General features: G+C 46.6%; 1 protein-coding gene across 4 annotated transcripts in view; it reads left to right on the top strand.

Moving 5' to 3' along the window:
- The window catches only part of NTRK3 (neurotrophic receptor tyrosine kinase 3), a 326,625-nt gene extending 301,415 nt beyond the window's left edge, over window positions 1–25,210 (top strand). For all 4 annotated transcript variants that reach the window (XM_030578291.1, XM_030578293.1, XM_030578292.1 and 1 more), the window contains 2 exons: window positions 13,247–13,405; window positions 16,856–25,210. In XM_030578291.1, the coding sequence (XP_030434151.1) occupies window positions 13,247–13,405; window positions 16,856–17,041 (345 nt within the window). In that variant the 3' untranslated portion in view covers window positions 17,042–25,210. The remainder of the gene's footprint in view (window positions 1–13,246; window positions 13,406–16,855) is intronic.
- The last annotated feature ends 307 nt before the right edge of the window (window positions 25,211–25,517 follow it).

Here is a 25,517-nt window from a genome sequence, read left to right as displayed (position 1 = left end):
TCCTCCATTCACAAAGGGTGATAAACTGAGTGGGACATAGAAGGTATTTTCCAACTCTAATTCCTTTGGTACAACATCTTTTAGTTTGGTGTAGCTATGTGGCCAGTGTGTGTTTGTCCATATGTGTAATACACACATATACAGAATTCCTGGAACATAAATATAGGGCCAGATCCTCAGCTGATGTAACTCAGAGGAGCTTCAATGAAGTCAGCTGAGGATCTAGCTCGTAATTTGTAAAGATAAACTTCTCCACTCAGTAAATGACCTAGCAAGGATATAATCTAGGAAGAAATGATGCCTTATGCATATCTGCATTGTGTCATTCCTCCCACCAGACACAGCTGAACATTAGCGGTTTTTGTATTTCTCTCCTTCCGTCCTTCCTCTTGTGGCTAAACCTAATGGAGAGATGGTGTCCAGAGAGACATCCAAAAAATCCATCTGGTTAAGACAGTTGACCATCCAGGGGCAACACAGGCTTCCAGCAAAAGCTTTCATTTCTGTCCCACCGGAGGGTGGGTTTAGCAGAATGCATCCCTTAGGGGTTGAATGGCTCAGGGCCTCCGGTTGGCTTCAGGAAAGGGAGCCGGTGGTGCAGGAGATGTCAGACAGCAATGTCTGAAATGGGCTTTTAGTTCTTCCGAGCTCTCATGGCATTTAGAACCCAGGCATCAGCATATTCCTGGGTTTGGTTTGGTTTTGAAAAAAAAATATATTTCTCTGCCAAATAAAGTGCAGAGAAGTGTTTTAATAAAAGACCATTAGGATAAGTAGGTCACTAGACACCGTGGATGCTGGTCTATCGAGAAGTTCTGGAGACACCACCAACAGGACAGCGAACTGCAAGTCACTCTGACGACAAATGCTTGGATAGAAAGGGACAGAGTGGAAACTGTAGTCTCAGAATTTAAAATTAGCCTGTTACTGTTTCCAGAAACAAGTCCCAGTTCCATCTTCGGCATGGGCTGCTGCTCCCCCTAGTGGTGCTTTGAGCTCTCCATTTTTCTGCTGCTGATGCTGCCCTCTTGTAACCCACTCAGACACCTTCAGCAACTGTCCCCTTCTGTCACCTGCTGCAGCCTCCTGTTTCTGTGCTCCAGCACTTTTTTGCCCATGCATTATAGTGTCTGGAACATGCAAGAAAGGAGCTCCATCCAATGCAGAGCGTTCCCCTTGCTTGGCCTCAGGAAGTGGAGCCATTAGCATCACATATCAAATCACTGCGTCATCACAGTGTCTAAAATTTGTGTGCTCCAAATCCTCTCTAGCAGTGCCTTAACCCCTGGTTCTGCCTTCCTCATGCTTCTCTCCCATTGACCAATGTCAGAGCAGACGTTGCTTCCCTAATGGCACTGACTAGTGTAATCGCATCACTAGTGGTTGTGACATTGCAGTCCTGAATGTTGAGATCTTCATTCTGACATGGGATGTCGTATGTTTGTTTGACATGCCATCCATGCCTTCTCTGCCAATAACTGGTACTTGACTAGGCCAGGAATCAAAAGCAACTTCAGTCTGAAGTTACTCAATATTTCTTTGAGGTTTTCAAGCTGATAACCCACTGTTCTAAAACAGAGTGAGAATCTCATCCTAAGGAGAGGGTGAAAGCACCATCACCTGAGTTTAAATAGACTGGAGAGGACAAAGCAGTAGCAGAGGTACAGTAAGGAACTGTCCTGTGTTGTCCCACAAGAGACTGACTAAATGTGACCAAATGGATTTTGATGAGATGGTCCTGATTTAATGGAGATTGTCTAACTACCATATTTCTAAAGGATTCATCACCTCGGAAAACATTAGATCCCCATATCATAGGCTAAAGCTACTGCTACATTTGCAGAACAATAAGAGGCAGATTTTTGAAATAGCCCTTTAATTGTTATACGCGCTTTTGCATGTCTCCTGTGTGCACACACAATTTAGGAAACTGCATATGCTGTTTAGGCACACAACTGTATGCATGAGAGTTACGTGTATGCAGTTTTTAATCTGACCCAACAGGTTTATTAAGTTATTATGGGCTGGTGCAGTATGCACCAAGGGCAGGACAAGAAGTAATCAGCTTAGTTTGTAGCAAGGGAGATTTAGGTTGGATATTACAAAAAAATTTCTAACTAAAAGGATAATTAAGCCATAGAACAGGTTACCTAAGCAGATTGTCCAACTCGTGCTTAGAAACCTCCAGTGTTGGGGATGCCACAAACAACTGTCAGAGATGGTCTAGGTATACTTGGTCCTACCTCAGCACAGAGGGATGGACTAGATGACCATTTGAGATCCCTTCTAGCCCTACATCTCTATGGCTTGTGATGTTCCATTGCAGCATGATGTGCTAACATCCCAGCATTGCAGTACAGCTGGGTTCAACACAGAGGACAACACTGGAAGCTTTCAGGTTACCCTCCAGAGTAACTGTTTCACATATAGAAAGGGATTTATGTATCATGGGGTTCTCAGGCCCTGCATTATATTAAATTTCTGTCTTTAAACCGCCAGGACATTTCTGTCTTTGGCTGCCAGGCGTAAGCTCAGTGAAACTGACATTAATAGGAAATAGATTTCCAAACAATCATCCCTAATGAATTTTGAATATTATTATGATTAATGCCAAGGAAATTGAACTGATTATCCAGCATCCAGAAGTTAAGTAATGGAGCCTTGTCTAAATCGTGTATACTCTTCAGTCAGGAGTGGATCTGGCTGCAGATGAAAAATGGGCATGATTTTTCCAGAGAGGGTGTCGTGGGCAGGACAGAGAGATGGGGTAATGGAGAAGAGAGATTGAGATACCGAGATGACACTATCTTTGCATGTAGTGGTAGTACATGCAATTTGTTTATCACTGCAGTTTTTTGAGCTTCATACCTCAGCCCATTTTGTCAGTTTACTTGCATATTATTGAGCAAGAATCTATTGACATAAAACTCCACCTAAGTTCATGCCCCGAGATAATGCATGTAGAAAGAGAAACGTATTAAAGACATTCCTTGCAGCCTGCTGTTTTGACTTAAGGCCTGTCTATCTGATTAGCTGTTGATCCCTGACACACCCATCACTGTACTATCAGGTCACTGTCAGGTTGCACCATAACGCATGACTTGATGATGTAGTGCCAGCTCCAAAACGTATGCTCTTGTATGATCCTGCAGATATGGGAGACTTTAAAATCAGTCTGAGAGCTGGTAATACACAGCCCAAAAGAGATGTCAGTTGGCCACATGCCAGAATGAGGCTGGGAGAGTATAAAGCAAAAAAGAAGGTGGTTGGAGGGGATTGGATAATTTCAGGGGTAGCCAAAGTGTTGGTCAGCAGGCTAAAATGGCCTGCAGAGTTCTCCACTGTCCCTCACAGGAACCCATATCACTAAACCTCGAGGGAGGCCCCTGGACACTCATGCAAATTTCCATCTTGATCCAACCAACATTAGCTTCTCAGTGCGTGAGGGAGAATTACACACTTGGACCACGAGTATCTTGGGTCAATATGGAGTGTTATATGCTGATATCAGTAGCTTCCATGGGCCACACCTCTTTATTAAAGTTGGATATAGCTGGAAGACATTCCATTAATCAGTGTTTCCCAAACTTGGGATGGGAAAGCCCCTGGCGGGCCGGGCCAGTTTGTTTACCTGCCCCGTCCGCAGGGTCAGCCAATTGCATCTCCCACTGGCTGTGGTTCGCCGCGCCAGGCCAATGGGAGCTGCTGGAAGTGGTGCGGACCTTCGGACGCAGCAGGTAAACTGGCCCAGTCCACCAGGGGTTTTCGTTACACAAGTTTGGGAAACACTGCATTACATGGATATTAGGTGCCTCTGTCCACCTATGCAGCCTGTTACTATGTGCAGTTTGGGCAGTGCCTGGGACGTGATGTCTGTAGTAGCAGATGGGGTTATGAAGTTGGTAGCATTGCTGGTGGCTGCACTGAGCACTTTGCAAATCAGAGCTGAGAAAGGGTTCAGAGTAGCAGCCGTGTTAGTCTGTATCCGCAAAAAGAACAGGAGTACTTGTGGCACCTTAGAGACTAACAGATTTATTTCAGCATGAGCTTTCGTGGGCTACAGCTCACTTCTTCTATGCATCCGGAGAAGTGAGCTGTAGCTCACGAAAGCTCATGCTGAAATAAATCTGTTAGTCTCTAAGGTGCCACAAGTACTCCTGTTCTTAGAGCTGAGAAAGGCTTTCCTCGCTGTTACTCCAGACATTTGGCTTGTGTCCGGGCTGCACTGGACAGTTGGCAGAACCAGCTGCCTCCCCAGCTGAACAAAATATGACTGTGACGTGTAAAACTCCACATGTGCTCAGAAGATACTATTTTTGAGGCATAGTTTTGGAAGCAAAAGCAAAGTGCTGGATCATGCTCATTTGCATATTTGCATATGGTTAGCCTAGCTCCTTCATAGCAGTAGGTGCTGATGTCTGAGCTCTGAGGGAACAAGAGGGAAGGGTTGAGCTGTGGTTTGGGCACACTGAGTTCTTGTCTGTGTTCTTGGCAAACATAATTAAAAATATCAGTGAGATTAATCCTCTATTTCCCTTTTTGTAACCACTCTCTGTGTTACCTCTGGCATTTCTAGGCGGCAGGTAATAACAGAGAACAATCCTGGATGCAGGCAGCTCTTAGAGTAGCAATGATTTATCTCAGGCCATTTTAAGGCAGCAGACTTTACCTCTCGCTACAGCCACCCCTCCATGTCTGCTCCCCCTCATTTGCATAAGTAATTGGCAGCTTGTTAATGGCTCATTAGGAATGCTGAAAACCGTGGGATTGCAACAAACTCAAAGGAGCAGAGACGGGGGAAGGGTGAAAAGGACAGTGTCCCTGCTTGCAAATTACACTGCTGAATTGCACCTGATTCAGAATTACGGGTCATAAACCAACCAGATTGTTACATGAAGTAAGGAAAAACAATGTCAGTGAGAGACTTTATTTTTAGACTTGTATTTAAACACAGAATGCAAGTCTGTAGGGAACAGATAGTCCATCTGCCTCCAGGAGGCGTGTCTCGCCCCGTCCTGACCTTGCCGTAACTTCATCTGGTCATCTCCCCCGCCTCATAACAGGTGCGTCCAGCTCTCTACATCTACCTTATGAGAAGCACAATTGGTTCTCTGTCCCGGCAGAGGTGATTCCAGACTCCTCTCCTCACCTCACAGCCAGGCCACTGCATCCTCCCACCTCGTGACAAGTAAGGGGACACAGGTGCCAGCTACTGTCTGATTATGAGAGGCCATGCCTATTTGTAAACACAGACGTGGTCAACAGGTGCAGGGCACTTCACTGAGAGCTATGAACAGGGCCCAGTTTTTGCCCTATAAGATATAAGCTGCCTGCAGCTATTAACACCCAGGCAGGATGCAAGGCCTGCTATATGAAGTCGTGAGGGTGCAGAGCTGGCTGTGTAATCGTTACACAGAGAGACTGGAGATTGGTGCAAAGCCTGTGACTGCCATCCCCATGGGCAGTGGAGGGATTGCAAAGCAGCTGCATCAAGGAGACACAAGAGGCTGAAGAAAATCAGTTGGTGTTTGTTTGTTTTTTGGGGGGAAGGCAATAGTTAATTCTCCACTCTGGCTGCAGCAGCTGGGACCATTTGAATGAGCGAAGTCACAAGACCCCAAGTCTCTTGCGTGCCCTGCTGGATCATGGATAAAGAACAAGAGCTTAAAAGCCCTGAGTGCAGTGTGTTCTCTCCCCTGCTGTAGGCCTGAGCTGTGGCCAGCAAAGAATTTAGGTTAAGTGGAAGAGCTAAAGCAGAGGAAGAAAGGAGCATGGACAGTCTGTCTGATCTGCTCTTTGCAGGGAGCAGCAAGCCTGACATTTGCAGTGAGAGGTTGTGTTGAGGGGGAAAGAACATGGACTGCGAAGTAGAGCAGCAGCAGGATGTCTCAATCTGGAGATGCTGTGACAATCTCAGGGGAATTGCTTTGCAAGGTCTTCATAATCACACAGGATACTCCTCCTCCAGCTGGTGTGTCCAAACAGGAGAGATCCGTGCAACTCTGAAGGCAAGATGGGGTTGGTGAGAGGACCTACGTTAGAAACATCTATGAAACTCAGAGGCTATGCCTCCATGAATCTGGAGTCTCTTGCAGCAGATCCAAGATTTGGAGCTGGACCACACGGAGTTATGCATCTGCCTTGCAGTGTATCCGAGTCTTTTCCCCACATTTATAAGGACAAGTGATGTTCTGGTACCAAACAGCAGCCTCTCTGTTGAGTGGGATCCTTTCCATTTGATTTTTCTTGTCAAAAGGCGTGGAACAAGGAACTGTTTCCTTTGTTTTACATTTCTCTAGGGCAGTGGTTCTCAAACTGGGGCCACCGCTTGTGTAGGGAAAGCACCTGGTGGGCCGGGCCAGTTTGTTTACCTGCCCTGTCTGCAGGTCCCTCGGATCACGGCTCCCACTGGCCGCGGTTCACCACTGCAGGCCAATCACAGCCTGCTGTGATGGGCAGATGGCAGCATCACTTGTTGTTTTTGCCAAATGCAGAGGCTTTTCCCGCATCTCAGCTGTATTTGCTCTGCTCTTACTTCCCCTCAGAAGATGGCATCTGCAGTTCTTATTTACTCAAGAGTACTCTAGATTATTGAACAGCAAGTATTGTCCTCAGCAGAAATGAACTCATCCTGATGGGGACACACATCTGGTTTTTAGAAGAAGGTCCAGAGGTGAGAATCTTCAGGTGCTTTTGGTGCTGAGGTTCTGAAGGACATGCACACATGTTCTATCCCATCCCAGCCTGGGAAGTCAGCCAGTTCTGCAATTAACGGAGAGCTCTGCTCCGACCCCCACACACAGCCAGAGTTGAGACAGCAACCACAGAACATGTGTCCTGTCACCAGGTTTAAAAGGAATTCATTTGCTGAATGGATTCAACTGCATTCAGAAACCAAACAGGCAGGGAGATGGCACCAAGTTCTCTAATTCCCTCTACCTTGGCCAGGAAGAAGCGAAACAAACAACATCTAACCTTCCAGCACACAAAAGGCAAAATTCACCAGAAAACTGCCTCATTTAAAGAGACACATTTTCTGTGACTCAGACCTGAGTAGCTTTTCCTTGAGGCAGCAGCAAAAGCGACAAGAGCAGAGGCCTCCCAGATGAATGCCAGCCAAGTGACCCTTCCTCCTTCCAAGCAATGCCCTGTGTACGTTAAACAGTTTCCTGGGCGTGGATCACAAATTTAGGTCAGGCTCAATTAGAGGATGTTTGGAGGAGTTGGATTCTGGATCCTAATACACCAGCTGGCCTTTATCTCCAGAGTGGGGATCAGAACCAAAAACCCCTAAATCCAAAGTTTAAGGGAATTCTGGGCTAGGGTTTTGGCCCAGGCCTGTGTTTAGTCTCGGCTACGTCTAAGAGAGTAGGTGCCCAAGCGCCCCATTGTCTGAAACACTGCACTGCCTTGGCAAGCCTCTCCATGGCTTGCTGCTGTATGGCCACACTCACTGGGGATGGCATGTCTTTTTAGTCCTTCCTAATCAGCTAGATGTCATTCAAAAAGCGGGGACAAGGAGACTTCTTTCCCCAGACACCAGGCTTCCTTCCTGGCAGTCAAACCTGGAGCCTTATAATAATAATCATACATAGCACTTATATAGCTTTACATCTTCAAAGTGCTGTACTAGCATTAACTAATTATCCCTCTCCCTAATGGCCATTAATCCTGGCCTTTCATGAACCTCCCCCATTTCCCTGAGGTTCAGCTCTAATACAGCAATAAGCCACTCTGCGGGAGTGGCCTGCTATCTTGCAATCTGCTGCCTCCGGTGTGTAATGAGGCCCCAAAGCAAAGGCCAGGTGCCCTGGGCCATTGGAAATGTGCGATTATAGAACAGTGCATGACCTTGAAAGTGGTTTATCCTGATTCTAAGATGGCTATTTTATCAAAAGGCAGTTCTCCACAGCTCTGAAGCAAATGCACCGCAGGCTGCATTCATTTGTGGGCATCACGTTACCAGGATAGTTTTGGAAGGAGCAGAGCAATGGAAAGGATATGGAAGCGGGAGAGGTTGTTTTAGACAGAAAAAGTAAGAGCTAAAACTGTCTGGCTAAGTTCGGTGGGAAGGCTGCAAATATGATGTGTGTTTATACAGCAACTAGCACAATGGGGTGCTGATCATGACTAAGGCTCTTAGGTGGTGCTATAGTTATACAAATAATTAGTGGCAATAATACACAGAGTTTAAATTGCAAGGAAGAGGGGGAGTTCTTTTAGGAGCAAAGGAGAAGAAAGGAAGAATTTAGGCTGAATGTCGGGGTAAACTTCTTGAGAGAAAAACCTGTAACCAGGTTGTAGAACATCTCTCAACAGGAGTTGTGGGAGTTGCATCATTTGGGACTTTGAAGACTGCACTGGACAATCCTGCATTGCCTCAGGGAGACAGGTCTGGATCTCAGAAGAGCTCTTTTCTAGCTCTGCTGTGTCTCTCATTCTGGGTGGGAGTGGTGGAGATGAGAGTAACAGAAATCGTTCAGAAATGATTTTGAAGCAGCAGTCTCTTGACAAGGAGTCAGCCTGCGCGATCACTGTTATTGCAGGAAACTGCCACCCTGGGCTCTGTCTCAGCAAACTGTGGATTGATTGAAGCAAACTTTCATCTTCCCTATAAATATACATAATGATTCTCTCCAGAGCCAAGGACATAAAACGTAAATTGGCTCTGCAAAAGGAAAAATAAAGTCTGTTTTGTAGACAGGTTTGTTTAATAGCCTCATTTCTCTCCGGTGCTTTTGCCAATGCATGCTACTCCTGGTGGTCCCAGGTACAGTGCACAGGCCTGGGAATCACACTTATATGATTCTACAATGGGAGGCGGGGGGTTCAGAACAGGGAAGAACCCCCAAAGCGCAATGCCTTTTGTAGCCAGTACATGGGGTAAGAAGGATCTTCTGTTATCCAGGCCACATGCCAGTTTATGTACTGTAGCCTATGCAGTCCAATCTGTCTGCTCTCAATTCTAGATTATAACGTTTGCCACAAGCCGCGGGATGTAGTAGAATGAGCATAGAACTGAGATCCAGGAACGCCTATGTTCAATACCTAGCTCTGCCACGACCAACTGTGAGACCTCAGGCAAAGTCCTGTCCCCTCTCTGTGCTTTGGTTTCCCCATTTGTGAAGTGGGGATTATAATTTATATTCCTAATCAACCTGGTACGCTGCTGGTGAGGAGTTAATGGCTATGCTTTGAAAACGTCAAATGACAGTTATTACATTAACTCTGCACCCACTAAAAGCTGCTACCCTTCTGAAATACAGAACTCCCAAGAAACCCTTACTTACAGCCCTAGATTTGGCATGTTTTGGGCTCCAGAGTCTTTTGCTTTTGCCTATGTCCATCTTCCTAATGAATTATTGGTATTTTTTTCAATAACAAATACATTGCACGTGAAGTACAGAGATGAGAGGAGCCCCTGGGCACTCCATGTCTGTGAACAGATGAACTAAGCCAAAATTCTGTCGTTACATCCTTGGGACAACAGCTGACCTTGTATTTCACTCTATGGGTAATTTTTCCCCAATGTGTGTCTAGAGAAGGCCAATGACTTGGCTCGTGATTTGGCTCATTAGTTCTTCTTTCTACTTTCAGAGCCAGATCCTCAGCTGGTATAAATTGTTGTAGTTGCACTGAAGCCAGTGAAGCTACACACCAGTTTATACCAACTGAGGATCTGGCACACAAACTTCCTGACTGGCGTGGGTCTAGTTCAAAAGGAGGTTACATGTACACAATATATATTTCCCTGCTTGTATGTCTCACACTCTCCAAGATATGGCAGATTTACAGAGCTGGAAAACTGAGTCAGTGCTACTAAAGGAGTGCAGAGAGCCAACCATTAGCACAAAGTAATTTTCAGTAACCAACTTGGATATATGTCATGTTGTGTTGACAAGGAATTTCCTTGGAGTCCTTCAAAATAAGGGAAAGTAAGTCATAAAAGCTGGAAGTGCAGGAAAGAGCACAAATCTCAGCCAAGATTTAAAAGGAACAGAGGAAGGAGTCTTTCCATTTGCGATAGGAATAGCATTCCTGGAGGTTCAAGGCAGCAAACGAAGAGCATTTCAGCCAGAGATGGAGCTCTAACTGGGAGGTATGGAGCTACAATAAGCCATTCATCCTCATGAATTGCAGTTTTAGCATCTGCACAGATTAAAGTGAAAGACAGTTTTGAGACTTTAAAAGAATCAGACTTCTGGTAAAATTAGGCTGTACTAAGCACTAGAAAGAGGGCCAGTTGAGAGAACTCTGAGAGCCTGGATCTGCACCCCATTAAACTCTGGGGAAGTTTGGATCCCCACTTCCTGGTTAAGGGCTCTCTGTGCCATGTGTATTACCCATGTCATAACTTCCTTTGAACACCTCCTATGAAATTGTTTCTGTAGCTTAGTGTTGTAGCTTGCCTTTTTACAGGCACTGCTTTAGGGCTGGCAGCATTCTAATGAATCAGGGGAGCTTTGAGAATTGGTGAGGAAAGCAGGGACTTGCAAAGCTTTTTCTTTTTGAGTACTGTTGCCCCCTTGACCGAGCAGTAGCTGAAACTGGGGGCCTGGAAGGATGGTTTCTCTTTGGATGGGAAACCAATGACATGGAGTCAGGGTACCGTCTTTTTGTGTCATTTGTTTACTTACAGAAATGTACACCAGCCCTCTTTCCACGAACAGCAGCAGCACACTGCACACAGGCAGCCCCATGTTGCTGAAATTTCAGGCCATGTGCTCCAGCCCCTATCCCAAGAGGCAGCTTCCTTTGCCTCTGCTCATCTCCAGAGGCTGAGAAAGACTCCAGCCGCTTCGTTCCAGCTGCCATGTGGTTGAACTTTAGTGCTTCCACTGGTTGGTGTCTGTAATAGTATGAAAAGAGCTTCCCAAGCGTGCACGTGCAGACGCACACTCACACAGAAGGGAGAGTCTCAGCATCAGTACGAGAAGAATGGTAGTCTAGGATACTCTGCCCTCACAAGAGATGAATGCCAGAGACATGGAGCCACACTGCTCTCAACACATGCTGTTCAAAACTCCTATCAATTAGTTATTCCCCTGCAGATGGTGAATCCTGTATTGAAGGACAGAACAGAGAGAAGCTGGTTCTACTCAGAGACTTAGTTGTACAAAAATCTCTAGCGAGGACAAAGTGATTCCTTCTGCTTTCCTGCTGCCACGGCTTGTGTACTTCCCCGGTCGGACTGAAATGTACTAGTGATGGGGGAACTCTGTCCCAGACATGCTTCCTCTACCCAGCATAGCTCAGAGGAATAGTCTCAGGCTATTATTTCAGAGGCTCCACAGATTTCAAACATTCTGAGGGGGAAGACTTTACTTTGTGAGTAGGTTCTTATGTTGCGCCCATCACCGTGGTATCTAAGAGTGTGAAGGCCAAGCCTTCATCCACTAACTGTGCTTTTGCACCTGCAGTTGCTTGAGTGGATTTCTGGTGCAGTTTTCTGCGTACACACCCCTTTGTGCAGTTATTTAATAGGAGCCCAAACCGGCTTGAGGCAGTCCTAGGCAGCAGAAAAGTTATAAAGAACATGGACAGTCATAAACAGATAGCTAAGGGTTAACGTCTCTTTCACCTGGAAAGAAGTAATCTGAAACACCTGACCAGAGGACGAATCAGGAAACAGGATTTTTTCAGCTCTGGGTGGAGGGAAGTTTGTGTGTGAGTTCTTTGTTCTTGGTTTCTCGGTCTGACTCTCTCTCGGCTATGAGAAGTGATTTCTGTTTCCTGCTTTCTAATCTTCTGTTTCCAAGTTGTGAGTACAAACATAGTAAGGCAGTAAGGTTTCTATTGTTTTTCTTTTGTATTTACATGGATATAGTTGCTGGAGTGCTTTGAATTGTATTCTTTTTTGAATAAGGCTGTTTATTCATATTTCTTTTAAGCAATTGACCCTGTATTTGTCACCTTAATACAGAGAGACCATTTTTATGTATTTTTTCTTTCTTTTTATATAAAGCTTTCTTTTAAGACCTGTTGGAGTTTTTCTTTAGTGGGGAACTCCAGGGAATTGAGTCTGCAGCTCACCAGGGAATTGGTGGGAGGAAGAAGTCAGGGGGAAATCTGTGTGTGTTAGATTTACTAGCCTGACTTTGCATTCCCTCTGGGTGAAGAGGGAAGTAATTCTGTTTTCCAGGACTGGGAACGGGGAGGGTGGAGTCCCTCTGTTTAGATTCACTGAGCTTGCTTCTGTGTCTCTCTCCAGGAACACCTGGAGGGGGGGAAGGGAAAAGGTTTATTTCCCTTTGTTGTGAGACTCAAGGGATTTGGGTCTTGGGGTCCCCAGGGAAGGTTTTTTGGGGGGACCAGACTGCCCCAAAACACTCTAATTTTTTGGGTGGTGGCAGCTTTACCAGGTCCAAGCTGGTAACTAAGCTTGGAGGTTTTCATACTAACCCCCATATTTTGGACGCTAAGGTCCAAATCTGGGACTACGTTTATGATATGGTGTGCAGCGTTGTGGGAAAGATAGAATCCAGAAGCCAGTAGGAATATTATATTTTTCTTTTCTCTGCTAGGGGCTTTTTAGCAGAGAGGGTTTGGTTTTAAAAGGAACCAGAGAATTTTTTTTTCTGCTCTCTCTGGCAGTTTTTGGCTTGCATATTATGCAAGGAACCATTAAGAGACTATTAAGGGTCTTTTGTCACACAATAGCACTCCCATTAGGAGGCAAATACCAGCACTATACACATGCAAATAAAGTGGTTTTTCTGGTTAACTTTACATTGAAAAAATTAGCTAGAGGAAGAAAGGGAAAAAGGCTCTGTTGCTAGGCAGACCCCAGGAGGCAAGAAAAGTTATAAAGAACATGGACATACCTCTGCCCTACATAGTTCTATGTATTTCAGGCATAAAACTAAATATGACATTCATTCTGCAATATCTAGGCCCAGGAAGGCTAAGGATGATACTTTGATTTAGACTGTACATTTCCTGCCTTTTGTTTCTTCATCAGCAGTTGAACACGGTCTAGGCATTTTGTTGTATTATTTTGTAAGTCAGGTTTGGGAAGAGGAAAATCTTTGGAGCTGATCATTTATCTCAATGTATTTTACTTCCAATCTGTCATATTATGATATTAGCTAGTTTGCATTGATGGGTGAGTGTGTGGGGGTTAGAGGGAGGAGTTCGTTTGCCTCGCCTGTGAGTACCCACATGGGTAGCCTTCACTAAGTGCAGCCTTTCCCCTCTCTTATGGCTCTGATAACCCAGATTTGCCTGTGCCTTTGTCCCCATGCAGGTTGGAGGACACACCATGCTGCCCATCCGTTGGATGCCCCCTGAGAGCATCATGTACCGGAAGTTCACAACAGAGAGTGATGTGTGGAGCTTTGGGGTGATCCTCTGGGAGATCTTCACATATGGGAAGCAGCCCTGGTTCCAGCTCTCAAACACAGAGGTACAGGATAAACCAGGGCATCTTGGGCTGGGGAGGGGAGACGAGACAAGACATGATGGAAAGGGGCTTAGTCACACAACATGCTTGTTGCAGGATGTTTTGGGCACTTTGAGACCTGGAGCTGGGTTATTTCGCCTCTCTTAACCACCTTGGAAGCCACAGTACACCACCACCTTTCACATTCTTAAGAGGCAGTCCTAGCCTTCCCCCACCTCGGGTGCCATTGTTCATAACAGCATCATGGCCTCGCAGAGGAAGGGCTAGGTGAAGCCATGGTTTCTGTCTGGAAAATGCAGCCTGACAGAGTCTCTTTCTTTGAGAAGAGCCCCCAATCCATAATTCCTCCCATCCCACCCCTGCCCCTTCCTCCTGGGTTTGAGTGAGCCACAAGTAAAGTAAGGTACATGAGCAGCTAATGCGCCCCACACTGGCACTGAGTTGGCTGGCTTTAAGCAGCATCCTGTTGCAAGTAAATTATTTCCAGCAGAATTCCCAACCTGGGGCATGTAAAATGTTGGTCATAGCGAGGGCTGCAGGTGGTGAAGTGCAGGGATGGGGTGGACCCCAGTATTTTATAGAAAGCTGGGTCAGGCCACTCAATGTGCACTCCAAAGGGGGGGGAATTTGGGAAATACCAATGCACAGCAGGCACCTATGGTCAAGGCTCTTCCCTTGTATGTTCATGTACAACTCCCATTGACCCCAGTGGGAGCTGCGGGTGAATGCAGGAGGGACACATCTGACCATAAAAATGGAACATTATTGCTCACATGGAGAAGGGCTGTTCTTCTTCCATTGCCATCTTTGAAACAAGTCTTTCAGAGCAATGAGTGCATTGAGTTTGATGGTCATCTCCCAGATGTTCACAATAACAGTGGTAATTAATGCTTGCCGCTCTTATGGTCTTTTTCGGCATAGAATTTAAAGCATCTTTCAGAGAGATAACTATTATCCCTATTTCACAGAGAGGGAAACTGAGGCACAGAGCCTGACACGGTGACAGAGCTAGGTATGGATCCCAGGTCCCTTGACTCCCAAATCCATGATTTAACAACATACCCACCACACTGTTTGGCCAGATAAGCACAGAAGCACTCTGACAACTGGGACTAGTAGGGATTGCTGCAGGTCATGCTCAAGTTACATCCAGGAGAGGCAGGTCTGGAACAGCAAGCAGTGCTCCAGCTCACGTTTGAGTGCAGTGACAGAGCTGTGCCCGGGAAACATGCACATTTTTATCCTATTGTGTGTCTAATGGGTTTCAGAAATGTTACCTCTTTTAACAAGAAATGTGCATTTTCTGCTTTCAGGACACAGATCCCTTAATTGAGTGAGTGCAGAGAGGGACTATCCAAGGTGCTTCTTTACATCACTAATACTTGCCCATTTGTGAGCTCACTGCACTTCCCGAAGCAGCACGCACAAACGTTTTAGACACACTAAGAGCGAGAGAAATGATCACAGAAGCCATTTGTTATGATACTTAATGAGCTGCTCTTTCACTTGCCTTGGAGATAAATACACACACACACAAATGAGCATGCATACGTCCCACATGGATGAGCTGTCATGCTGGAACCCAGACTGCACAAATGTCTCTGCACCTGTCTCAGTTTCCTCGTCTGTGTAATGGGGATAATCAAACTAACCCATCTAATAACCTTAAACAGTGCTTTGAACATAGAAAACTGGTACTATTGGGCTGGGAATAGTACTGCTACATCCAGACAGGGTGACTTTTAACCATTGTCACCTCCATCTCTGTGTGACCCTGTCTTTCCTCTATCCCCTTCTCTTTTCTCCTCAAAGGAGAGAATTCACAGGCAACCTGTGCAAGACATTGCACATTCATCTTCCCAACTATTAGGGATGTGTTTGCTGTTAGCCTGCTGATTAGAAGCAAGCTGTGGAGACTCATGCAGAGTCCAAGGGCCTCTGGAGAACTGACTCCACCCAATCTTAGACTGTCACTTTTAATCAGGATGAGCAGGTCTGGGACACACCTTCTCCACTCCAGGACATCTACAGGGGACATGAGTCCAGATTTTGTCTGGCTGTTGGCCGGTTAAAGTTAAAATGAGAATTTTTAGACATTCTGCTAAACACTAGAAGAGACCCTCTCTGAGGAGAAGATGGAATAGGGCACATGGTTACTGAAAGACCACCTGAAGACCCAAAGCGAGCCCTGCTGGCCAAATCCAAACCTTGCTTCCTCTCTAAGAGATAGGGGCTCACCCTGGGTCTTTCAAATACAGGAAACCTTTTAGTGGTCCTAGTTCATGTCTCTCTGCCTGCTCCACCAAGGCTCCAAAAGTTGACTCTGCCATCAGCTGTCCAATGATGGAGCCTTCTTTGCAGCACTGCATTTCAATCACCCTCCCATCAGCAGCTCCTCCTAATCACTTCTCCTCCTTCTATGTCTGTGTAAACAGCAGAGCGATAACTATCTGTTTGGATGGGTGCCGGGCCCCATTACTAGTCACAAACGATAAACTTCAGGCCCCCCTCACTGGTCTCCTTGCCTCACAAGTAGCACTGTTTGAGATCGGTGTTTATCTGCAGCGTGTGTCAGGTGACTCCGATACCGCAGTGCCGGGACACATCACTTCCCAAATGGGGGGCTGGTCAGTGATAACAGCTCTCTGACAGGTCACTTTTTTCCCCCTTTACATCCTTTTCTCTGGCGAGCAGGATTCAAAAAGCAGGTGCTTGGGGAATTGTTTTCCCCTGGAGTCACTCTAAAAACACCATTTCATGCTGCATGAGCCGCTCGCAAATTTCTCATTAGCGGCAACGACCTGACCTAGAGCGAGGTGTGAACGTTTGCAAGATTTCCTTCCATCATGAATTTGATCCAAAATGAAATGGTGTTCTTTTTTCTGCTTTCAAACATCAAAAATTAGACATGTTTGCCCTGGGAGAGGCAGATGGGAGATGATGCTCTGAAATCCCCGTAGTAGAATTTTCCTGGGTTTCACCATGGAAAAGACTTTTATTTTCAGAGGGGGGAAAGACTGATTATATTAAAAAAAAAATAACTTTTTCTTAGACCATCAGGAAAAACTGATGTATCACTTTCAGGTTCAGCCTCTCCACTATATAAATTACCATTGGACTCCTTCTTTGACTAAGCCTCTGGTCCATAGCTACAGTCAGGTAATGAGGTGTCAAACTGGGAGGAGTTGTGCCTGGAGTTAATAGTGGCTGCAAAATCAAAAGTGTATATAATTGAGTTTGCAAAACTGCAGCTGCAAAGCAGGAGGCAGGTGCTGAGAATCTGTTGCTGCATATCACCAGCTGGGAGCCCGCATGCCTCAAATCAGAGTGATCTGTTGGCTCATTAGTGCTCTGATGAAATGTTGGTTACCATCCAGGGCTAAGCAGATTCGGGAGAGGGACATTCTCAGTGCTTCGTTGTGTGGGACTCACCCTCTCTGTTCTGCATTTCAGGTCATCGAGTGCATCACCCAAGGCCGAGTCTTGGAGAGGCCTCGAGTTTGTCCCAAGGAGGTTTATGACATCATGTTGGGCTGCTGGCAGAGGGAACCTCAGCAGCGGCTCAACATCAAGGAAATCTACAAGATCCTTCATGCTCTTGGCAAGGCCACACCAATCTACCTGGACATCCTTGGCTAGCAGTGGCCACTTGTCAAAAGTTCCTGCTCCTTCCTTCCTCCACCCTCCCCACCTCCTCTTCTCTCCAACCCCTTCAGCCCCCAAGCAAACATCTTCATATAAACTCAAGTGCCTGCTACACATACAACACTGAAAAACAAAACAAAACAAAAAAACAACAACCTGTAAGGCAGTTTGGCTTCTATATATTTATAGATATATAGATATATATACCTTCCACACCAATACAGAAAGAAGCTGCTGTTACAGAAACTAGAAGACTTTTAAAAACAAAACAAAAAAGAAGAGAAGAAACTTAAAGTGCTTAAAAAAAAAAAAGGAGGAATCTTTTCCCCCAGGCTGTGGAGCAGTGAAACATGACCCTGCTGTGCTTTGTGCGCTCTCGCTCAAGACTCTTGCTAGTACAGAGACTCAGTCCCAGGGAAAAGCTCTGGGAGGAGGCCCTGCCCCATTTGTAAGATACGCACTGAATGTGTGACTCAATCCCCCCTCCCTGGCATTCGGGCTCTGAGCCATGGCAGTGCCCCTGGAGGAATTTGCAATTCCACCCGCCCACTTTCCCACCCTTTTCCTCCTTTTAACATTGCAGGACAATTTTTCTAATTTGCCAATTCTTAAATGTATTGACTCAAGGCTTTCAGAACATACAGTAAAGGATCGCGGCACCTACGGGTAAACCACTCATGAGAAACAGCCACCCTCCCACAGAACACAGACAAGAGGCACTGAACCTTTCTATTGCCCAGTGCCAACCCTTTGTCAGGCTCTGAGGATCAATGCCGGGGACCAGAGCAGCTGCCTGGGAGAGCCATACAGAGAGCAGAGTTGGGGAGGGGCCTGTGCCATTCTAAGGATGCTTTGACCACTCTTCGGCATGCGTGACAGGCAGCCAGCCCATGCGTCACCCCCAAATAGGGGGCGGTTTTGAAAGTAAAACCCTCTGCCGTGCTTATTTTGCCATGATAGAGATGTGAGGAGAGCCCCCGTTGTACAGATGGGCCACATTCATCCCTGGCACAACGGCACTGAAATCAGGGCTTTCCCCAGGGGTGTGTTCAAAGGCTGTAGTTTGTCATCTGGCTGAGGACTGACTTGCAGTGTCACAGGGGTGCTCTTCAGGGATAGTATGCCATGCTGCCCCTCCTCTCTTTCCCTCACCCCCACCATCCACCCCCCTCTCCCTTGGTCCAGTACCTAGTATATCTGCCAAAGGGGTGGGGGGTGCAGGGGAAACAAAGGTGTCTGGGAGATGACTGAGAACCTATCAGCACCTGCCCAGGCCCTGTTGACATTCACCTCACGTGCCCAGGCCCTGAAAGGATTGATGCATCTGCCTTTGAGTTGCTGTGAAAATGCAGAGGCTGAAGAATAGCTCCACTGATAGCCCGGGGAGCTGGGGGAGGGGAAGGTGGTTCCTTCCCGAGGAGACAGCTCAGCAAATGGCCACTGCAGCCAGCCTTGCATGTCAATGAGGACAAAGGCCTGGCCAAGGGGACAGGGACAGCCAGGGGAGGGGGAGAGAAGCAGTCCCTGTCCCATGCCCCCGTCAATAAAAGTAATCAACCTCCTGATGAAAGGCTTCCTCAAAGACAGGCTCCTGCTTGAAGCAGGCCTGGGAAACAAACGTTTCTGGTTCATTTCTTATCCGGCTAATGGAGGACGAGGGGAGAACATGCTGTTGGCAGCTTCAGCCTGGAGGAGCCTGGAGCACGGGAGCCGCTGTCAAGGCAGAGTCTGTAAGGTGACTGCTGCAGACCCAGAAATAGCTTGTTGGGATGTGGCCCTTGTCATGGAAGGAGTGGGGGGATCATCTCTTCCCTCCCCCCCCCCCCCCGCAGCACTCCCTGCTCAGAGCAATCGACAGGGCAGGCTACATTCGAGAAAAGATCCTTCTGTCCAGCTGGTGACGTAGTTGCGATGTGCTGCACATCCCCGCCCCCCTACAGTCACCCCATTTGTCTGGAGCTGTCTTGTTCATGCCTTAAATCAGAGGAGGGGGCCCTGGCACAGGGAGAGGAAGTAAGCAGATCCAGGGGAAGGCCTCTCTGGTGCTAGTGGAGCGGAGTCTGCAGGGGCTAAGGCTGCTGGAGAGGGATGGGTGCAGTGGCTTATTTGGCTGAGGCGGTGCTTGCTGTACTAAAGGCATTGGCAAGGGGAGTGGAGATAAAATGTGACTCTTCGGCCTGCCTCACGAAAACCAGGATCTGTCAGTGCTCGGCAGTAACGGGCAAGGCCAGTTCAGCAAGCTCTGGAGTTGGGGCAGCTTGCAGGGCCATTAGTGTTACAATGCTGCATGATTGTGTATGGCTCGCTTTGGATAACAGAACTGAGCTGTTGGCAGGAGGACAGGCAAGGAAGGGGCGCTAATGGCCCCAGAGATCATAGAGATCCACAGTCTGCTGCGCCACTCCCCCCACGCTCTGCATGGCTTTGTTCTCCTGGGGCAGCTGGACAATGGAAGCTGGCTTTGGTGAGAGGGCCATCCAGTCTCTCCCTTTCCCTCCCACCCATTTAACTAACCCTTCAAACCCCTTCCCCCAGTCATAGCACCCATAGACCCCACAATTCCATGTTAAATTCAGAAGCAGTCCACCCTCCAGCCCTGCTGCAAACTAGGGATTTCCCCTCCCCCATCCCACGAGTGGTGGCTTCCCCAAGCCAGCTCTGTGTGTGGGCACCTGAGCAAGGTGAGAGCAGGAGCAAGGAAAGACATCAGGCCTGAATGCAGCATGGATATTAATAACTGGTCTAATGAAAGGAGAGGATGTTGTCCCCTGAAAGATGTTAAGCTCCTGACACAGAGATTCAGGCTGTCACACTGCCCTATTCTTAGCCCCACCAAATGCAATTATGGCATTGGGGAAAGGTTCTTTTGTCAAAGCTTGTTTTGAGTAGCTGCTCAGCAAAAAATCAAGGCAGGGTTGATACCGTGGAATGGAGTCATGATTCCCCTGCTGCCGCTGCTTTGAGCCTATGGGTGTCGGGTTTAGCTTCTGTTTGTTTTTTTTCTGTACAGGTGAGAGGAAATAGTTGCAGATATGCTGTGGGAGTTGGGAAGGACGCTGGGCCAAGTTACAGGGGAGCATACCAGGAGTCTCCTGTTTGCTGGAATTAATATGGAGCCCCTTTAGTCTGCATGGGTGGGTCTCTCACCCACCACAGGACCAGAAGTTCTTGATGGCTGTGAAGTCTGTGTGGTCCCACTTTGTCAAAGCGCAGGATTTGGGGAAACCCATGCAGTGTGCCTCAAAGCAAAGATTGATCTAGAATGTGGGTGCCTTTGTAGACAAGGGAGGCACAAGTGACTCCAACATTGTGCAGATCCTTCATTTGCTCCCCCTGTAAAGAGGGCTAGCTATCGCTCTGCTGCCAGGAATGCCAGAGCTCTCCCCCAGCCTGGTTCCTTGTGTCATGCCCCAAGGACAGCAGTTGGCTCTGGCTTAGGCTTATTTCAATTCCCGTCCCCACAGAAGGGCATTCCCATTACTCTCCTCCTTTCACTGAGCTGGTCCCGAATGCCTTGTGAAAGGGGAGGTGGGTCAGACCCAAAGGCAGTCTTGGACCTTAGCTGAGAACAGGACTGTTGCCCTTCCTTGAACTGGCAGTGGGGCACTTTTATTTAGGGAAAAGATTAACCCAGGCAGATCCCTTTGAGGGTTTCACCTAGATGGAAACCTGCTGGGTATAAGGGCACTGGAGCTGTGCTGTGGTTGGCCCTGGGTTGTGGTCTCAGTAACCTCATGTTGTTGTTGTTTTTTTTCCCCATATAGTCTGTGGTTTCCAGTTTCTAACATTTTGGTGAAGCGGATACTTCTTGCGGGTGGGCCATTGAGCGCTCAGTGTTTAAATAGGGCTCAACCCCAGCTCTTGAAGTCAACCTCTTCTTTTGCATGCCTGTATTGTTGCTCACACAGCTCTCTACACTCCAGTTTTTGCACACACCTCTCAGACATGGATGGTCATTACATGCTTTGTATGTGCAATCCTGATCACCTGGCACATGCATGTGAGTTCAAGGTTTTGAATTTGCATGAACTTGGGTGTGAAAAATGGTGTGAAAAACTTCAGTGTGGAGGAATACATGTGCAAAAGCAAGTGTGAAAATGTTGGGGTTCCATTATAGAGGCTGCTTTTGAAAATGTGATCCTCAAAGGGCCGCCGACTGCCTCTCGCCTGTAGTGGGTAGAATAAGCTGTCTCAGTTAGACAGCGCTGGGAAAAGGCCTCGTAAGGAAGGGGACAGTATTACAAGTTCAGTGCACTGCTTGGGTTAAGTAAACCATAGTTGTATTAGAAAGGGCTAGTGTTCTATTAAAACTCAAGTGGTGGTGATGGTAGAAACTGAAATAAAAAATAAATTGTGTGACTGGGACTACAGGAAAATGAGGCTATAATTCTAGGCAAACACTGGCAAAAAAGCAAAGGTCACTAGCAGGCAGGGGTCTGAACTGTGCTGTGTTGTGAGCTTTTCTGGGTCTGAAATACCAGCAGAACAAGGCCTGGGCAATATTAAATCTTTCAGGGACAAAGGCAGGGAAATCCAAAGCTAAGGCTGCTGTTTTCTCTTCCAAAGAAAGGCTTTTACCTGTCAGGACCCAAGTGTATTTGCTGCCTAATATGCCAGCAATACCAGCAACTGTAACTGCAGAAACACAGAACCCGGGTCTCGGCAGATGAGTGAAGAAGGAATTGATTTAAACGCTGCAGTTTGTTGGGTGTATCTATTTGTCATTGGTGAGTCTGCATCTAAAGTGTGTTCTGTTCAGAGCTTGGAACTTCGGCAATTCTATTACGGTTGCGTATTTATTTTTATAACGAAGCATTTCACTTCTGGCACCCAATGGTGACTCTCATTTTACAGGCTGAATGGAATATGTTGCATTCAAGCCTAGTAGCCAAATGTACTGACAGAGAAGGCCCTCCTCGCTCTCTGCAGGTGACTTTTACACCTCAGGGTGGCCTAGTACCGGGCTTTGCCCTCCTCTGGGGCAGCTGTGCCAGTTTACTAGACTGAGACTGTGGCCCATGCCCAGTGCCTTCCTGTACAGTTACATATGTCCACCTCTCTTGAGGCTCAGCAGCTGAGAGCTTGGTCACACACCGCTAAATGGGAAGCTAGCGGTGGTGCCATGCTGAGGCCTAGCCTACAGAAACCTGACTGAGAATGCGAGGGAGAGCCTAGAGTATCTGTCATATGAGGATGTGCCAGTTTCGGGGCAGGGAGGAACCAGTTGTTGAGAAGAGACACACCAGAAAGGATAGCTTGCCCCATTGGCTTTCCATTCATCGGGACTTGGTTTAAGATGGTAGTATTTTTTGTACAAAGAGGGGGGAGGATTTAATGTCTGACAGGATATTTAGCACTTGGGTCATTCACCTTGCATGGGCCAGGTCTTGGCTGTGAAGCAGTCCCTCCTGTTTACCAGGAAGAACCTGGGTTGTGTTCTATGCTGTTTAGTTGCTTCTCTCTGCTTTTGAGATGCCTCCCAGTTTCTCTAAATGTGGATTTTCACAGGCAAAGGAAGCTGATAGGGTGGGGCAGTTGGCCGTGATCGGGTCTGATGTCTCCATACAGTTGTGCCCTGCGTATTGTGGGAAGACAGGATGCCCATGCCAAGAAAAGCACTAGGCAGGTACATGCTTTGGATCGGTGCAAAAACACATCCCCAAATGCTCTGCTGTGCTACGGTGTCCTTTTAAGGAACAGGATGGGACTGCACCTTTGGGATGAGTATGCTGTCGGCTTGCAAAGGAGAAGAAATTGCAGGGGGAGCATGCCACTTTGTGCTCCATTAGCATAATGGCTAAGTGGAGAAACTTGCTTAGCTCTTCTCAGAATCACTGCTAGAAACTGTGCTCCTGGCTGGGACCTTGCGGATCCTGGGTCTACCCGAGTAAATGTGTACGAAGACATAACCTCCAAGCGGGAGACCATAGTGTCGCAAATGGCACAGGTGTATGTAGTCTCTGCTCCCAGTGGGATGCAGATGTAACAGTGCGTCCTTCAGTCACTTTCATGCCCCTAGTTCCTTGTCTGTACATTAGGCAGTGGAACAGGTTGCCAGCCAAAGTGGTGGAAGTCTCATTGCTTGCGACTTTTAAAACTATGCTAGAAAATTGTGGGGAACAATCTTGCTTGGGACCCCAGGAGACAGGCTAAGTGACTTCATGGGTCATTTTCATCTCTAGCTTCTGTGGTTTCCCACTGGCCACAATTTCGCAACTCTTCTTTACAGCCTCTGTCTTCTAAAACAACCAGCTGTAACATTCCTCAAAGGAAATGGATGATTATCACATAACTCCCATTGACACTCAGGGATCCCCTATGGGAACTGATCTCCCAGACAAAAAAAGTGACTGACCCTAAAACCTGAAGCCAGAAGTTCAGCAGCTGTTCTGAAGAGGCCTTTAGCTGCAGAACTACCGGCTTCTTAAGACAAGAGCCCAGCAGGAGATGACTGAAATGCCTCTGTGAAGGAAATCATAGCATTGGGAGGTCTGAATTTTTTTTTCTTTTGCACATGCTGGCTCTCTGTTGGTTTCCAACCTCCCAGATCTTTGCTGCTTGATATTTAGATAAATGAAGTTGCTGCATTCACTTCCTTCAGAACAAATAGTACTGGCACAAGGCCTGTGATTTTGCTGGTGTAGATGCGATAAGATTCCCTCAAACCCCACCCGCTGCCACCCTACACACACACTTTTTCCTTTCTGTCCTTGTAGTTCTCTGGGAGTGACAAACAGACTTTGTAAACTGAGTGAAAGTCTTAATGTGAGGTGAATCTGAAGACCACAGTTTGGACTTCAAACAGTGAGAAAATTGGCGCTGAATGATTCCGCACGCAAAACAGAAAACTTTCATTTCCTACAGGCAGGATGGAATTGACTGTTATATTAAGACTTCAGAAGGAGCACTGCCCTGGAGTAATTTCACTGCTGTCAGGCAATGTTGACATCTAGATTAACCTCTGTGCAGTGAATTTTACAGCAAAGCTCATTGTGATGCGTGTGGGATATCTCCTGTAAATCCCAGCTGAAACCAAGAGTATCCCACCCCCCTCTATGAGAAGAAGGGGAAGAGCCTGGCAAGCTACTGTGTTTCTTTTACTTCAGCAGAACACAGCTCTGACCTCGTCCAGGCCATTCCTGCTGAGACGGGCTTTCTGCTCTGCTAAAGTGACAGGAGTTTTAGCCCATATATTTTTTTAATCCTCCCAAAGTATTTAAATCAAGGGGATGAAAGGCTCTTTGCTATTGACAGACAGGTTCTACCATATATCCACAATCAAACTGTCATAGTTAAAAGGAACTGGTTAACCAATAGCTGTTAGTGTCTCTCACGCTGATTAACTCCAAACTAGGGCACTGATCAGACCTGATACGGTGAGCAATGCTGCTCACTCTCACAGCCTCTACCAACCGGCTGCATCTAGTGTTAACCAGCCAACCCAGAGGCTAACTATTTAAACTATGAGCACTAGACAAAAGATGCAGGAATTAAAGAAGTTCACATAGTTCATTCTGCAGAAGTCAAAGGCCATTGCAAGAGAAGTCTCCAAACTCCTTATTTCTTTGCTCTGGCTGTTAAATCCAAACTGCAAGGTAGGAGCAAGTACCCCTGTATTTTCTTTGAGTAGCTTCAGCAGCAAAAGTTTCCAGGGCTGAGAGGTACAGAAGCGGAACTTCCTTCTCCTCCCTTGTGTGCTAGAGACAATGCTCTCAGCAGGCATTAGTAGGTACCCAGTGAAATCACCTAGTTCTTTTGATTACCTCTGTGTAGACAAGCACTGGCAGCTGGAAAATGTCAGGACTTGAGGGCGTATCCTGCATTCTAGCTATTCTTTATGCCTTGCTCTTCTTGTTCATCTCCAAACTCATATATGTCTATAATCAATAGCAAAAACTCTAGGCAAAAAGGACAAAATGTCAGGCTCTCAGTGGCAAACCCCCAAGGCAAAATCTCCATCATATTTTTAGAAATTCCTTTCATGAAAAAAATCTTTGTTAAAGAAGTTTATTGTTTATGAAGTGCTCTGAGATCCCTGGGTAAAAATGACTATAGAGTCAAGAGCTTCATTTTCAGAGGTAGCACATGCATCATTAAAAAAAGGGATTGATAAGACGGAAAATATGATATTGCCTCTATGTAAATCCATAGCAAACCCGCATCTTGAATACTGTGTGAAAATGTGGTCACCTCATCTCAAAATATATATATTGGAATTGGAAAAGGTTCAGAAAAGGACAACAAAAAATATTAGGGGTGTGGAACAGCTTCCATATGAGGAGAGCTTAGTAAGCCAGGGACTTTTGCAACTTGGACGAGAGATGACTAAGTGGGGATATGGTAGAGATCTGTAAAATCATGACTGGTGTGGAGAAAGTAAAGAAAGAAGTTTTATTTACCCTTCTCATAACACAAGAACTAGAAGCCCCCAAATGAAATGAAAAGGCAGCAGGTTTAAAACAAAGAAAAG

Source organism: Gopherus evgoodei, chromosome 10 (genome assembly GCF_007399415.2).
Source record: "Gopherus evgoodei ecotype Sinaloan lineage chromosome 10, rGopEvg1_v1.p, whole genome shotgun sequence".
Taxonomy (NCBI): Eukaryota; Metazoa; Chordata; order Testudines; family Testudinidae; genus Gopherus; species Gopherus evgoodei.
The sequence above is the reverse complement of the archived record's forward strand: the minus strand, read 5'-3'. Positions and strand labels throughout refer to the sequence as shown.